The sequence below is a fragment of the Notolepis coatsorum genome (assembly GCF_963971535.1).
Source record: "Notolepis coatsorum genome assembly, chromosome: 2".
Taxonomy (NCBI): Eukaryota; Metazoa; Chordata; class Actinopteri; order Aulopiformes; family Paralepididae; genus Notolepis; species Notolepis coatsorum.
The window spans coordinates 54,476,397-54,492,298 of record NC_140166.1 but is presented as its reverse complement, the minus strand read 5'-3'; the positions used below and the strand labels follow the sequence as shown (position 1 = coordinate 54,492,298).

At 42.4% G+C, this 15,902-nt stretch overlaps 1 protein-coding gene across 1 annotated transcript in view; it reads right to left on the bottom strand.

The window, feature by feature from the left end:
- Positions 1-3,949: 3,949 nt before the first annotated feature.
- Positions 3,950-15,902, bottom strand: part of whrnb (whirlin b) — a gene marked incomplete at both ends in the record, with an annotated part of 126,376 nt that continues 114,423 nt past the window's right edge. Inside the window, one exon of the mRNA XM_084308149.1 lies at positions 3,950-4,120. Within this exon, the coding sequence (XP_084164275.1) occupies positions 3,950-4,120 (171 nt within the window). The remainder of the gene's footprint in view (positions 4,121-15,902) is intronic.

Genomic DNA, 15,902 nt, shown 5'->3' with positions numbered 1-15,902 from the left:
TAGGAATCTGGCTACCGCACCACTAATGGTACTGTTTGTTCATAGTGCGTATATATGCTGCGCTACTAAAGTAGGACTTCCTTTTAGTCCAGTTTCTTACCCTCCAATAGAGTGACAGACGTAAAGCCTCCCCGCGACGCCACGTGTGGGAGTAAGGCCAAGTTCGGCCTACCATCGGTATTGAGACATCGTGTATATTAATATTTGAATAGTCATATTTGGCACTATATCGTCGAGTTGGACGTAGTCTATTAAGCTAATAATAGTCTATTCATATGTAGTGCTTCGTGCGGTGAGAATACTATCGTAGTCAGCACCCCCATCGTTTCGGGTAGAACTGGCTGCTTATCCAGGGTGGCCGACCCCATGTGAGGCTGCACCCGAGGAGCCCCAGAGCCGACGAGCGAGTGGACCTGCATACCGGATTATTCTACCGACGACAGCCCGCCTTCCCAGGCACGGATTATGCTTTGTATACAGTGATTATTCTATGGATAAAGACCAACACTGCCGTGTGTTGGAAACCCCCCCCCGGAGAGGACGACAGGTGAGGAGACGCTCTACACGACGAGGTCGCTTCACGTCTCTCCATCGTGGACCGGAGGAAGCCGGCCCACAGAGAGTCCAACTGCTTTCATCTGTGGATCGAGGATCGCTGAGGCACCGAGCCGCACAACCGTGGGTTCTCCCAGGATACCCTCGGCCAGACGGATACGGCCAGACTCTACCCCCCCCCCCCCTTCTCCAGTTGTCTTACAAGCGACCGGAACCCCCCCCTAGTGTATCCAGTTCTATAATCATTAAAGTATCATTGCTATTATTCCTTAAATATTCCAGGTTGTATATTTACCGCCTGCGCCACCAGAGATTGGACGTTCTCTATTGATATACCAACGAATACTCATTTGCCATAAAAGTGCATCCTATTTCAAATCATAAATGTAATTAAGTGATTGCTCTACATACCTTTTGCTATGTATTAATTATTATTAAACGCAGACTTTCGACTTGGTACATTTGTGTTGGATCGTTTCATCTACGTGGGAGTGTTTACCATAATTATTTATGCCTAGTACTGGGTGGCCAGAGTCTAAAGTACAAGAGGTAGTGGTAGTAAGTATCATATCTAACAATACAGTCAGGGAATTGTACCCCTCAGTTACAATTATTATTATTATTATTATTATTATTATTATTATTATTATTATTATTATTATTATTATTATTATTATTATTATTATTATTATTATTATTATTATTATTATTATTATTATTATTATTATTATTATTATTGTTATTGTTATTATTATTATTATTATTATTATTATTATTATTATTATTATTATTATTATTATTATTATTATTATTATTATTATTATTATTATTATTATTATTATTATTATTATTATTATTATTATTATTATTATTATTATTATTATTATTATTATTATTATTATTATTATTATTATCAAAGGTGTTATCAAATTACCCACCGTGCATCTGCAGCAACCACAGGACCACGGGACGTCAACACCCCACCTCTTTGTGTGAAGTTACCCAGAGCAAAACCCCAGCAATAGTGCATTAACAAGCCCATTGATTCATCACTTTTAGTCACGGCCCCTCATTAGCATCCCATAGAGCCCAGGCTGTCTGGATATGCTAATTCTCAGTATTGGACTGCTGCATTGATCTCCTCTGTGTGGGAGGGTGGATAAGACAATCCCATTGGATATGGCACATACTTTTGGAGTCCTCTATGTGTGGGGAACACAGGCTGAAATGAAACGTATACGCATTTAAATGATAGAACCAATGCAAAGTTATACTTTTTGAAAATATCTGTTATTTTTTTTTATACTGTACACTTTGACTGCCATGAAACGTGTTTTGACGTCATTGCTGGCCATGCTCAAGTTGCCGGGGGACGCTGTACAGCGTCCTTATATCAATATTTCAAAAATCTGCGATCGGATTCATATGTCCCCTCCGCTGGCCTGAGATCCACCAGCAGGACCCACTGAGCTCTCTGGCGGTTCAGGAGCGCCATCTGGTGGCCGATCGGCGCAATCGCTTTAACAGGAAGTGGCATAGAGGTTGTGCTACGTCCGTAGTACTTCCGGGTGCTCGCTATAGGTCCCGCGACTCTGGCTCGTCACGCTACACAGTGATCGATTGCCAATAACTCGATAAACAACATGATTTGGACGTATATACCATTATACAAGCTGGAGATGGACCGGGTAAATTTACATCCCATAATGATAAGATTTCAACTCTACGATGATCGCCCAACGGCGCGCGGAGACTGGGGTGAGTTTCAGCGTGTAACGTTACCGTCTTCGATACTAACTGCTATTATCAACATTTGACCCACATTATATGATTGGTATAACGCTGCCCACGGAATTATAAACGGCCCCTAGCCCATCCGGTCAACATCAGATGACGTGTAGTAACTTCTAGAAGTACGTCTAGTTGTAATTTTTTATATCGCGCTGATTGCCATAAAACTGTATTGCATCATCAATATAATGTATTTGGGGCTATAGATCACGTTCTGGAGAAAGCTGCAGAAAGAGATGAAAACATACTTATACATTAGGCCATACTTTACTATGAATATGTGAATGAAAAAGTTTAACGTTGCTACACAATGAACAATACATATAGGACTTTGAATGGGCCCTAATAATGGCAATGTAGCAATAGAATTTAAAAAGTTATAGCCCTGCAAAGAAGGGGACTTTCTCCATAGACAAATAGCGCTGGCAATCTATGGTATATCATGAATTTAACCTTAGGCAACCAACGTGTTAATCAATGTTACAAAAAGTTACCCCCTAATGAGTCGTGGATGGAGTGGGTTTAAGCTATGTTAACACAATCTATCATACAGCTAGTGTGTTCTAACTACTATTGGACGTGGGGCAATATTGATATTAAACCGATAATACAAAATGTACTTGTCGAGGTGGCAAGAGTATGTATAATTCAACTTAACCCTTTCACTACCACACTACCAACGGGTTAACCCTTTCACTGCGACAATACAGCAGGTTAACCCTTTCACCGCCACACGACAAAGTGTTAACCCTTTCACTACCACACTACAGAAGGTTAACCCTTTCACTACCACACTACAGAAGGTTAACCCTTTCACTACCACACTACAGAGACGGTTGACCGTCTGTAGTGTGGGTGTGGTAGTGAAAGGGTTAACCTTCTGTAGTGTGGTAGTGAAAGGTTAACCTTCTCTAGTGTGGTAGTGAAAGGGTTAAAATAACTTGTTTTTAAAATAACTAGTTTTCAAAACAAAAGCACCATTTTACATTGAGAACCGAGCCACTGCTTCAGTGCAAAGGACAAAACCTACAGGGAGGAACAGTGGGGCGGGTTTGATTTTCTGAGTCATAACGTACTCATTGACAGAACTATTAAAAGGCTTCAATTCAATATAAACTCTTGGTATAGTCCTCTTATTAAGGCAGAGTATTAGACATGCTATATTATTTGGCGATATATCTTTCCATAATAGAGCGGGCATTTATAAGAGTAATAGTGAGGGTTTTCTCGTCATTGTTTATAATACATCGGTGAGCTTCGAAGGCAAGTTTCAGTGTCACCTGTTTCATTTCAGAGACTTGTGCAAAACATTCAAGGTGCCATCAACAATGCACCTATCTTAAGCCCTGCCCTCCTTTCTTGGTCCTCCAATCACAACTGTCGCTTGGAGGATCAAGAAAAGAGGGCGGGGGTTGAGATAGATCAATTGTAACACCCCTGACCCCATACTTCCAATAGATAACGACATCTGAGGGGCAACGATATATTATATATGGAGGTTTGGAAAATTTAAGTTGTTTGTTTGGTTGCCAGGGGGGGGGGGGGGGGGGCTGTGTGAGAAAGTGCAAAACGTCCCTGCTAGAGTCCTTGCAGGTGGGCGGAGTTAAAAGTCAGCGACCAGGAAGTCGACGTGGTCCTTGTCTTTGGTCTTGAAGGCCTCGGCGATGATGCGTGCGGCGTCCCTGTGCTCCCGCCCCCTCAGGGTCACCCCGTCGACCTCCAGGATGGTCTGTCCCACCCTCAGCTGACCACAGCCGTGGGCCGAACCACCCTTCTGAAGGACAGAGAGAGGGGGGGGTGAATAACAACCAACGAGATATATATAGAAAGAATTGAAAAGAAAAAGAAAAGATGGATGAGCGAGGTCAAGGATGAGTCACTGGTGGGAAGAGGGATTTGTCTGAAGAGAGAGAGAGAGAGAGAGAGAGAGTGTGTCTGTGCATACAGTATATGTGTGTGAGTGTGTGTGTGCGTACAGTATGTGAGTGTGTGTGTGCGTACAGTATGTGTGTGAGTGTGTGTATGAAGAGAGAGAGTGAGTGTGTGTGTGTGTGTGTGCGTACAGTATGTGTGTGAGTGTGTGTGTGTGTACACATAGGCGGCGGGTATAATAGGCCAGGCTAGGCTATGCCTACCCAAACCAGCAGCCCCAGTCTGCGCATTATTATAGGCAGCCTAGGCTACGATATTGTGTGTGTGTGCTGCTGCAGCCCGGTGGTGACAATACGCAAGGGTCGGCCAACCGAGGTGTCAATGGCAGTAGGTGTGGTGGCCGTTTAACATTCCAGACTGCAGGCAGTAACCAATCATGCATAGGCTCAGGTTAAATAATGTAGCCAATCACATCATTCATATGATCATCCTGATCCCGCAGGCCGAGTAAAGTAAACATCTGCGTTCCGAATCTCCGCCCGCCGATCCTTTGTAGCGAACACCAGCGCGCTATTTTGAGTCAAATTTCAAAAAGCTAAATGGATATACGGTATTTTTCCAAGGCATATAAACAAAGTAATTTAGAAGCTGCACCTGGGCACAACTACGGATCACCGGAGGAGGCGTTATCTTGGCATACAAGGGCTTGCTCTAAGTGTAAGAGGACATGATGAGAGTCAGAGTTCATCAAATGTTGCTGCATTAAGGTAAGACAATGGTTAATCTATTATTGGATGCCTTCATTTGAACACTTAATTTTGCACTATATATTAAATGAGTGGGGCTCGCCTCGCATAGCCTAGTGCAGGGGTCGGCAATTAGGTCTGGCCACGAGCCAGATTTTCCCCAAGCCTTTGATTGGCGGGCCAGGACTAAAAACAATGGCTAATTTAATATACTGATATTGAAAAATGCAGCACTGCGGCGGGTGCATACACGTAATAATAATAATAATAATAATAATAATAATAATAATAATAATAATAATAATAATAATAATAATAATAATAATAATAATAATAATAATAATAATAATAATAATAAAAAAAAAAAAAAAAATAAAAAAAAAAAAAATAATAATAATAATAATAATAATAATAATAATAATAATAATAATAATAATAATAATAATAATAATAATAATAATAATAATAATAATAATAATAATAATAATAATAATAATAATAATAATAATAATAATAATAATAACTTTATTTGTATAGCACTTTTCATACAGAGGTTGCAGTTCACAGTGCTTCACAACAGTAAAAAACACAGGCATAAGCGAGCACTCGCAAATGGGGGACCCTGATGTAAACAAGACAAACGTTTTTCTCTGGTCTGCATCCCCTTAACAATTGTGTGTATTGCGCCGTACTGTATTGTACCCATTCTGCAATCTGTTAAATAAAGTTTTCCTTCATTCATTCATGAACAGCAGATCAGCTGTTGCAGATCACCGCGGTGGGTGCATAAGTAACACATGAACAGCAGGTCAGAATGCATGAAAACACGACTCACCATAACTGCCCCTGGCTCCAAAATCCCTGCTAATGTTTGAAACATGTCAAATATCCACTCGCCGCCCTCCAATTCCAGATTGAATGCAGCTACTTTATCTGCCAACTTGAACACAGTTGTCATCATTGCCTCGTTGTTGTTGTTGTTGTCGCCACATATTATGCAGAGAGGACGTCGGCTCGGCACGCAAGAATCACCGACCTGTTGCGATAAACCCATATTTGGTTTATTAAAAGAAGCGTTATATTTCCCCGTTGCAAAGAAGCTATCCAAAAGACTTTTTTTTTTTTTTTTTTTTTTTTACACATTTTGTTACTCACTCGCATCTCGAACGTGGAAGTGAAAGTGCGTTAGGGAAATATACACACGGCCCGGTGGGACTATTCCATTGGTTCTCCCAGTCCACGTGACCATTTCTAGCATGTCAATTGGCTATAGTGACAGACATGCTTTTGATGACTACCGGTAGATAGATACAGCTTCACAAAGACACTCTGGCGTCCCGAGTGAATATTTCCCGCACGTAAAATAAATATCATATTCTCAAAATAATCTGACGGGCCAGAAATTATTACTGGCGGGCCAATGACGGCCCGCGGGCCGCCTATTGCCGACCCCTGGCCTAGTGGGTGTGTGTATTGACAAAAAAGGGGAAATTGTGCACGCTCCGTGCGATATTGCAATACCCAAATATGAATCTCACCCGCCGCCTATGTGTGTACACTGTATGTGTGTGAGTGTGTGTGTGTGTGTGTGTGTGTACAGTATGTGTGTGAGTGTGTGTGTGTGATTTAACACAGCGGGGAGCCTGAGAGAGAGAGAGTGTGTGTGTGTGCATTAGGGCTGTCCCCGACTAAGGATTTGGATAGCTGACTTTGATTGGCCGAAATTGCAATTGGGCATGCAATTGGTCCACTGATGGATACATCTTGATATTTGTCTAGTCTAGTGTGTTCATTAGATGGGTGAAATCCTCTTTCAGTGCCTCTGTGCCTGTTTTATTAGGCAGTTAGCCTCTGGTATGCGCGCCATTAGCGTTAGCCACGCTTCTAGGCCTCTTTTCTTTTGGAAAGAATGATAAAAAAAATAAATAATAATAATAAATTTTCTTTTTTTTTAAGTATAATAGTTTTTTGTTTTTTTTGTTTTGCATTGTTGGTTGGCAGTCGACTACGGCTCCTTTCGATCGATTAGTCGACTATTCAACTAATAGGGGTCAGCCCTAGTGTGCATACAGAATGTGTGTGAGTGTGTGTGTGTGTGTACAGTATGTGTGTGAGTGTGTGTTTAACACAGCGGGGAGCCTCCATTAGCTTGTCCTCTGTCAGGGAGCTAGACAGGGTGAATGATGAATGAATGAATGAATGAAAACTTTATTTAACAGATTGCAGAATGGGTACAATACAGTACGGCTCAATACATACAATTGTTAAGGGGATGCAGACCTGAGAAAGACGTTTGTCTTGTTTACATCAGGGTCCCCCATTTTCAATTCATATAGGTCACTGGGTCAGCAGAGCGAGAGAGAAGCAGCCTGAAGTGTTGCCTCGTGCTCAGACCTGCACAGACAGCTGGTGAACAGACACAACATGACCCCCCCCCCCCTTTCTCTTTCCCTCTCTCTCTCTCTCTCTCTCTCTCTCTCTCTCTCTCTCTCTCCCTCTCCCTCTCTCTCTCTCTCTCTCTCTCTCTCTCTCTCTCTCTCTCTCTCTCTCTCTCTGACCGTTCATCAATTAACTCTCTCTCTCTCTTTCTCTCTCTGACCGTTCATCAATTAACTTTCACTCTCTCTCTTTCTCTTTCTCCTACCGTTCATCCATTAACTCTCTCTCTCTCTTTCTCTTTCTCCTACCGTTCATCCATTAACTCTCTCTCTCTCTCTCTCTTTCTCCTACCGTTCATCCATTAACTCTCTCTCTCTCTTTCTCTTTCTCCTACCGTTCATCCATTAACTCTCTCTCTCTCTCTCTCTCTCTCTCTCTCTCTCTCTCTCTCTCTCTCTGTGCGCATGCGTGTGGATGGTGGAGCGGGTGGTTTGAGTGTGGGTGCTGCCGAGAGTTTGCGGAACGCGTGAGTCTTTCTAAACTTTTCCTATCTTTATGTTGTTTGTCAAATTGTGAATTAGACTGTAGTTTATTTGACTGGTTGTGTGTTGGTGGTGAGCTGGTAGCGTTGTCGGTGCTCGCCTGGGCAGCTGGCTGCTGTCACGGTGACAATGGACTTCGCACGTTTGACCAGGAAACATGGTTTCAAGGTCTCGCCGGCTTTTCCGTGTTCAGTGGAGACTTGTAGTCTCGCTGTTGCGAAAATAGTAGGCGCTCCGGCCGTTAAGTCCGCGGCAAGGATGAATGGGGGTGTCATGTTCTTTGTGGATGATTTGATTAAAGTAAAGGGGCTAGTGTCAGCCGGGACACGTTGAATAGCCAGGAGAAGAGTGGAACTGTTGTGGTTCAAGGGACAGATGTTGGGGATGGAAATGAGGGGGGGGGGGGGGGTCGTGGTGGAAAGGATTACAGAGGATGGGAGTGAACAGGTGGCTGTAGTTGGTCTGAAGGGACAGGGTGGGGGGGCTTGTGTCGACAGGGACACGATAAACAGCCAGGAGGAAGGTGGACCTGTTGAAGTAAAGGGGACAGTTGGTGGGGATGAGAATGAGGGGGGGGGGGGGGGGGGGGGTCGTGGTAGGGAGGTTTACGGAGGATGGAAGTAAACATGAGGTGGAGGTCATTGAGCTGCAGGAACAGGGTGGAAGGGCTGGGATCAGTGTGGATGAGATGAATGGGCAGGAGGAAGGTGGGACTGTTGAAGGAACAGGGTCAAAGGACTCGGTTGGGGGGGTCAGGGTGGAAGAAGTAGAGGATATTGACATGGAAGAGGGGGAAGACGGGATGATGGTTGTTAGGCAGAAGAGGAAGCTAGAAATAGTTGAGTTGTCAAGCTCTCAAGCTAAGAAGGCAGATGTGAAGGAAGTACTCAGCAGCACACAGTGTTCACAAGAGAGTATATGGTCGGAGATGGGCGCTGATGAGGATGATGAGGAATTTGAGGGTGATGCAGCTAATACAGGCATTGAGGGCTATTCATTGGTGAAGATGAAAGGTTTTTTACAGGCGACAAAAAATAGGAGGGGAGTAGAGATAACTGATTATTTTCCAGACAAGGCGTTGTTTATTGTGTCAGCAAGGAAAAATATGAGGTTTCAAGGAGATGGTAGTTTTGTTGAAACAGAGATGTACAGGATGAGAAATTTTTTACAGAAGGTACAGCGTGACCCCAGTAAGGGCGAGGACGGAGTGGACTCAGTGTAGTTTTGTTGTTTTTTGTTTTTTTTGTTGTTTATTTATTTATTTTTCTTAATGGGGGTGTTTTTAGAGTGGATTTTGTTTTGTTTGTTGTATGGGGCAAGCATGGTACTTCGCCACTAGGGGCGCTATACCAAACATTTTGCAAAATGCAAACATGTACAGTACAGTACCACGCAACACTCATGGCAAGACGTGAGCGATTCGACTCACGCTCACGGCAATGAATCGGCTCTTATGAACAAGTCGCTCAGCTGTTACTACAACAACACACAACCAGTCAAATAAAGTATAGTCTAGACTCTAATTCACAACTTGAAACACAATATATAAATAGAAAAGTTAGAAACAAAACTCGCCCGTCTACAAACACAGGCAGATCTCTCCCTCTCTCCTTCTCTCTCTCACACACAGCGCGACGTGGAATCAATTCGTTACACAATCAGACCTATTATATACCAAGAATAACTTCAGTATGAGTACAGGGCTGTACACATATTTTGCATATTGTTAAACGAGCCAAGGCTAGCTATTAAACTATCGATATGAATCGAAAATCTGGGACCCTGATGTAAACAAGACAAACGTCTTTCTCTGGTCTGCATCCCCTTAACAATTGTGTGTATTGAGCCGTACTGTATTGTACCCATTCTGCAATCTGTTAATAAAGTTCTCATTCATTCATTCATTCAAACATAGACGATATTGAACAAGCCATAATCCACGTATTTTCAATCCGAGAGAGCTGCAGTAGTTAAATCAATGAGCCATCGACATAGGCAGTGTGGTAAGTAACGTTATTATTGCATCCAAGATTGATACACGGCTGGCTAGGCAGTTGGTAGTCATAGTCTTGTGTTATAAAATAAATAAACAATCAGCAATGTCTCGCTTCATGAATGGCCAGCAGTAGTACTGCTCCTAAAAAAAACGATTTACAAACGTTAACGTTAAGCACAGAGAGAGAGAGAGAGAGAGAGAGAGAGAGAGAGAGAGAGAGAGAGAGAGAGAGAGAGAGAGACTCACTGTTTAGTTGAAACGTCCAGGGCAGGAGAGCTTGATAAACGTGTATAATCCGCCATATAGCTTGTTAGCCAAGTGTTAGCTGAGCTCGTTAGCACAACACTCAACAAGTACATTCCTTTGTCCATTTCCGCTCGAACAGACTGCAAACTACCTGGCGTTCTATCGCCATGCTCTAAGACAAACTCTAACCTTAACCAACTTTGAAAGAGTGCCTAAGCTTAACAGTCTAAAGAACTTGCAGTCACGGCACGCTCGTCTAAGACAAACAGCTGCATGCATCTCACAACAACACAACTATCTCCACCGACCAACCTAGGACCAACCTAGGAACCAAGCTAGAAGCTAGAATTGGAACATTAGAAATTGGATTCGGCCAATCAGAGATCGTCTCTGTGAAATTCTGCCATGGAAAAAAATACTGGCGTCGGCCAATCAGAGAGCGTCTCCGCGAAATGCGGCTATGGAAATTCTTCACGGAAGTTCACGCTGCTGGCTAGACCGCTTCAAATCGCGCTCGGATTCCAACATAATAGTCATATTTCAACGCACAACGCCGTATGCACTGATTGGCTGTGACGGAGACAGCGATCAAACTGTGACGCGCACTCAGAGCGCTATCGCTTCTAGCCCGGGCGAGAAATACGAAAAAATAAAAAAAAACGTCACTTCCTGTTCAAGAAAACGAGTATTTCTTTTTTAATATAATAACGTTATATTGTGCATTGGAAACACAAACATACTTAAAATGAGTAAATATTATTAATTTTAAACATGTTTATATTATTTATAGGGCTTTAAAACAAAAAACTAAAAACTTATTTTTCTTGTTCTCTCATATAACCAGGGTAGGAGCTGAGGGGGGGGGCGGCGCCCGAGCGCCCCTAGTGGTAGAGCCGCCACTGGGGGCAAGGGACATGGAGAGAGTGTTTTTTTTTGCTCCTTGACCTCACGGTTTTTCTTACCTCAGGTCCCAATTGAAAGGACTGGTGTGTTGTCAATTGGGGATGGACATTTTAAGGTGTCCCTTTACCGGTTGAGGGTTTCGGTACAGGGGGTTAAGAAGGACCTCAACAAAGAAGATGATGATGGGGGGGAATCGGTATAGTTTTGTTGTTTTGGTGATTTTGTTCACGTGGGTGTTTTACTCTTTTTTTTTATGAGCAGTCATTTTAGAGTGGCCACGTTGAATTTGAATGGGGCAAGGGACATAAAGAAAAGAGCTCTGTTATATGAAATGATCAAAGTGAAAAGCATTGATGTTATGTTGGTGCAGGAAACGCATAGTGATATGTCAAATGAAACAGACTGGAATACAGAATGGAAGGGTGAGGTGTTTTTAAACTCCCTGACCTCAGTGAGTGGGGGGATTGGCATTTTATTTTCAAAACGTTTTGTACCTTTGTCTTATGATATACAGTTGAAAGTGGAGGGGAGACTGATGGTAGTAACAGCCAAGTTTGAAAGGCATACTATGGTTTTTATTAATATTTATGCGCCCTTGGTTGGTTCAGAGAGAGCTTTGTTTTTAAATGAGCTCAATGTCACTCTGAGGGGTTGTAATTCTGATGATTTTTTATTTCTGGGTGGTGATTTTAATTGCACTCAGAATAATTTTTTAGACAGAAACCACATTGAACCTCACAGAGAATTGCAGAGGATTTTAAATCAAATAGTAGAGACGCATGATCTTGTGGACATTTGGAGAAGGTTAAATGACAACAAGAGACAATATACTTGGACTCATGTTAGAGAAAATGTTATTTCTCTAGCTAGGTTGGATAGGTTTTATTGTTTTAAACATCATTGTGGAGTTGTTAAGGTGTGTAAAATTATGCCTGTGGGTTTTACTGATCATTCGTTGGTTTTAAGTGATGTTTTTATTTCAAGGGTAAAACCAAAGAGTGCATATTGGCATTTTAACTCCACATTACTGTGTGATGTTAATTTTAAGGAGACTTTTATTTTTTTTGGGAAAAGGTTTAGGGGTGAAAAAGAGGATTTTATGTCCCTGAGGCAGTGGTGGGACTGTGGGAAAGTTCAAATTAAACAGTTGTGTCAGCAATACACTCTTAATGTCACACGGGGCATTACAAGGTCAATGAGGGATCTAGAGGCTGAGATTGAGGGCCTTCAGAATATGTTTGAGTCCACACGGAGTCGAGGATATTTTGAGGTTCTAAAATCCAAGAAAAATATGCTTAAGGATCTGCTAGGCATACAGGCACAGGGAGCATTGGTTCGGTCGAGGTTCCAAAGTGCTAATTTGATGGATGCACCTTCCAGTTTCTTTTTTGGTATGGAAAAGAAGAATGGGCATAGACGTTTTCTGCACACTCTGCGAACGGCTGAAGGAAGAGAGCTAATAGAGGACGGAGAGATTCGTCAGGAAGCTGCGAGTTTTTATTCACAGTTGTATAAGAGTGAATATGAGGAGAATGAACCGCTGTTTGATTCTTTTTGTGAGGGGCTTCCGAAGATCTCTGAGGAAGAGAATACCGGTCTTGGGGACCCTCTGGGTCTGAACAAACTGTACACTGCACTGCAGGGAATGGAGGGGGGGAAAGCCCCTGACATTGATGGACTGACCATTGAGTTTTACAAAGCTTTCTGGGAGGAGATGGGTGAAGATCTGCTGGAGGTGCTCAATGAGAGCTTTGAGGAAATGTCCTTGCCTTTGAGCTGCAGGAGAGCGGTGATAACTTTGTTACCAAAGAAAGGAGATCTGCAAGACATTAAGAACTGGCGGCCTGTTGCGATTCTCTGTTCGGATTACAAGCTCCTGTCGAAAGCCCTGGCCAACAGACTCAGGGAGGTGATTGGGGAAATCGTACATAAAGATCAAACCTACTGTGTGCCTGGCAGATCCATTACAGACAATGTGTCTCTAGTTAGGGATGTTTTGGATGTCTCTAGTTCTTTGGGTTTAGATGATGGTTTTATTTCATTGGACCAAGAAAAAGCTTTTGACAGGGTTGAGCACCTCTATCTTTGGAAGATTTTGGAGCGTTTTGGTCTCAGCCCGGGTCTTATAGCGATGATCAAAGTTTTGTACCGGGACATTGAGAGTGTATTGAAGATCAATGGGGGTTTGAGTGCTCCGTTCAATGTAGAACGGGGGGTTAGGCAAGGGTGTCCATTGTCAGGAATGTTGTACGCTATTTCAATTGAACCTCTACTGCATAGGTGTCAAACTCACGGCCCGCGGGCCAAATCCGGCCCGCCACGTCATTTGATGTGGCCCCCCAAGAGCTCAGGTAAAAAAAAAAAAGAAAAAAAAAAAACGTTTTTTTTTTTTTTTTTTTTTTTTTTTTATACATTAATATTGGGTTAAAAAATAGCAGTGTTAAAATAATTGTGGGTTAATGCGTTAATAAAGCTTTAACTTTGACAGCCTTAGTTATTACACATTCTTACACATACATGTATGTTGAACATCTGAGGTAACAAAGGAAAAAAGCCAAAAGCACTTACTCCTCAGACATTCTTTGACAATTTTACAGCCCAAAATACAAAAAAGATCCAGGCGGAATAGGTAACAAAGGGTTGAAGAAATATTGTCTGAACTGTCAGATGCAAACTGGCTGTGTGACATAACCGAGCATCTCGCTCAATTGAATAAGAAGCTGTAGGGACGCAAACAAGTCCCACCCAAAACTTGACCAATATAGTTGTGAACTGAGACAACCCTTATTTTGTTATTTTTGAGTACAGTTACAGTTGTGTGTTCATGCAGACACATAATAGCAATTTCATTACGAATTGAAAATGGGGGACCCTGATGTAAACAAGTCGAAAGTCTTTCTCTGGTCTGCATCCCCTTAACAATTGTGTGTATTGAGCTGTACTGTACCCATTCTGCAATCTGTTAATTAAAGTTAATTAAACTATCTTCCATTAGTTGGATGTATGGCCTCTGCAAGGTTGTGTGCAGCCATTTGTTTTTGTAACATCTGCTACATCTGTCCTACGTGTTCTTTGCAGCTCACAGTTGTTAGTTCTGCCCATCTTGACTGTGACAAAAAGGTTTTGAACAAACTTAATGTCATAGCTTGTATTTGATGATATTCTTCTTTGTTATTTACTTGAATGGTTTGATCATTGATTGGTGGAGTAATATGGGGTTCTGATAAACTAAAATTATTTGTTAAAATAACATAAGCTAACATATATTTTTACATTTATGCAAATGAATATGCAATATGTATAACTTGAATAAGTAATAAATACAGAAACACCATGTTTAACAATATGTAAATCTGTAGCTACATTTATTTTACATTACATTAACATTTATACGGTCTTTGGCCCTTTGAGGGCAACCATAATGCTGATGTGGCCCTCTGTGAAAATGAGTTTGACACCCCTGCTCTACTGTATAGGATACGGGCTGGAATCTCCGGTCTGGTTTTACCAGGTTTGGAAAATGCGCAGATATTATCTGCATATGCTGATGATGTTTTAATCCTGGTCACACACCAAAAATATGTTAATGTTCTAGGGGAATGTGTTAGTGATTATAGTTTTTTAACAATGGCAAGGATAAATTGGGGAAAGAGCGAGGCATTAGCAGTGGGGAAGTGGTCTGGTGGTTTACCAGTCTTGTCAGGGGGCTTAAAATGGAAAAGAGGGGGTATCTGGGAATTTTTTTAGGTGATGAGGTAACAGTAAAGAAGAATTGGGAAGGGCTAATAGAAAAGATGAAAGGAAGAGTAGATAAATGGAAGTGGTTGTTACCAAAGATGTCCTTCAGAGGAAGGGTGTTGAACTGTTGATAATAAACAACCTGGTAGCCTCTGCACTATGGCATCGTTTGGCTTGTATGGAGCCACCTAGTGGATTATTAAAAAGCGTGCAAGCTATTTTAGTGGATTTTTTTTGGGACAAGTTACACTGGGTACCTCAAGCTGTTCTGTTTTTGCCTAAGGATGAGGGGGGGCAAGGGTTAATACACTTAGAGAGTAGGATGGCAACTTTCCGTCTTCAGTTTGTACAAAAGTACCTCACTTATGCAGGCAATATTCTAGTGTGGAGGAATGTGGACTGTGGCGCGACCCCGGTCAGTCGCCTTTGGTTTAGCTCCGCGATGATTGTGCACATTTTTAGCTATTATGTTTGGTTTTTCTACTTTTTTTATTAAAACATCACTGGCGGGTATGTCATACGACCGCCAGACACTTATGGACCTAAACTTCGGACTCAAAGAGGAGTTGGGAGACACTTTATGCCCAGAATGGCTAACAGAAATCAAGCGGGAGAACGGCAACAAAGGAAACGGCAGAAAGAGGCATAGAGGAAGACGAGGAGGTATCAGACTTAGATTAAAAAGATCTGCTTACCGTCCAGCAATTCCATCCATCTTTCTCGCGAATGCACGTTCGTTGGAGGGAAGGATGGACGACTTGAGAGCGAGGGTCCGATTCCAACGGGAGATGAGAGACGTTAACATCATGTGTTTCACGGAGACATGGCTCAAGCCAGCGACGCCGGACAACAGCGTCTCTCCATCGGACAATTTCACCGTCCTGAGAGCAGATCGCACGGCAGCCTCTGGGAAGAGCATCGGAGGTGGGGTCTGCATCCTCACGAACAATCTCTGGGTTAATCCCAAGGAAGTACATGTCCTCTCAAGTTCATGCTCCCCAGATATGGAACATCTCCAAATCCTGTGCCGCCCGTACCACCTACCCTGTGAGTTTACCGCGGTCATTATATCCGTCGTATATATCCACCCACAGGCAAATACTGGCAAAGCGCTGGTGGAATTACACGACCACC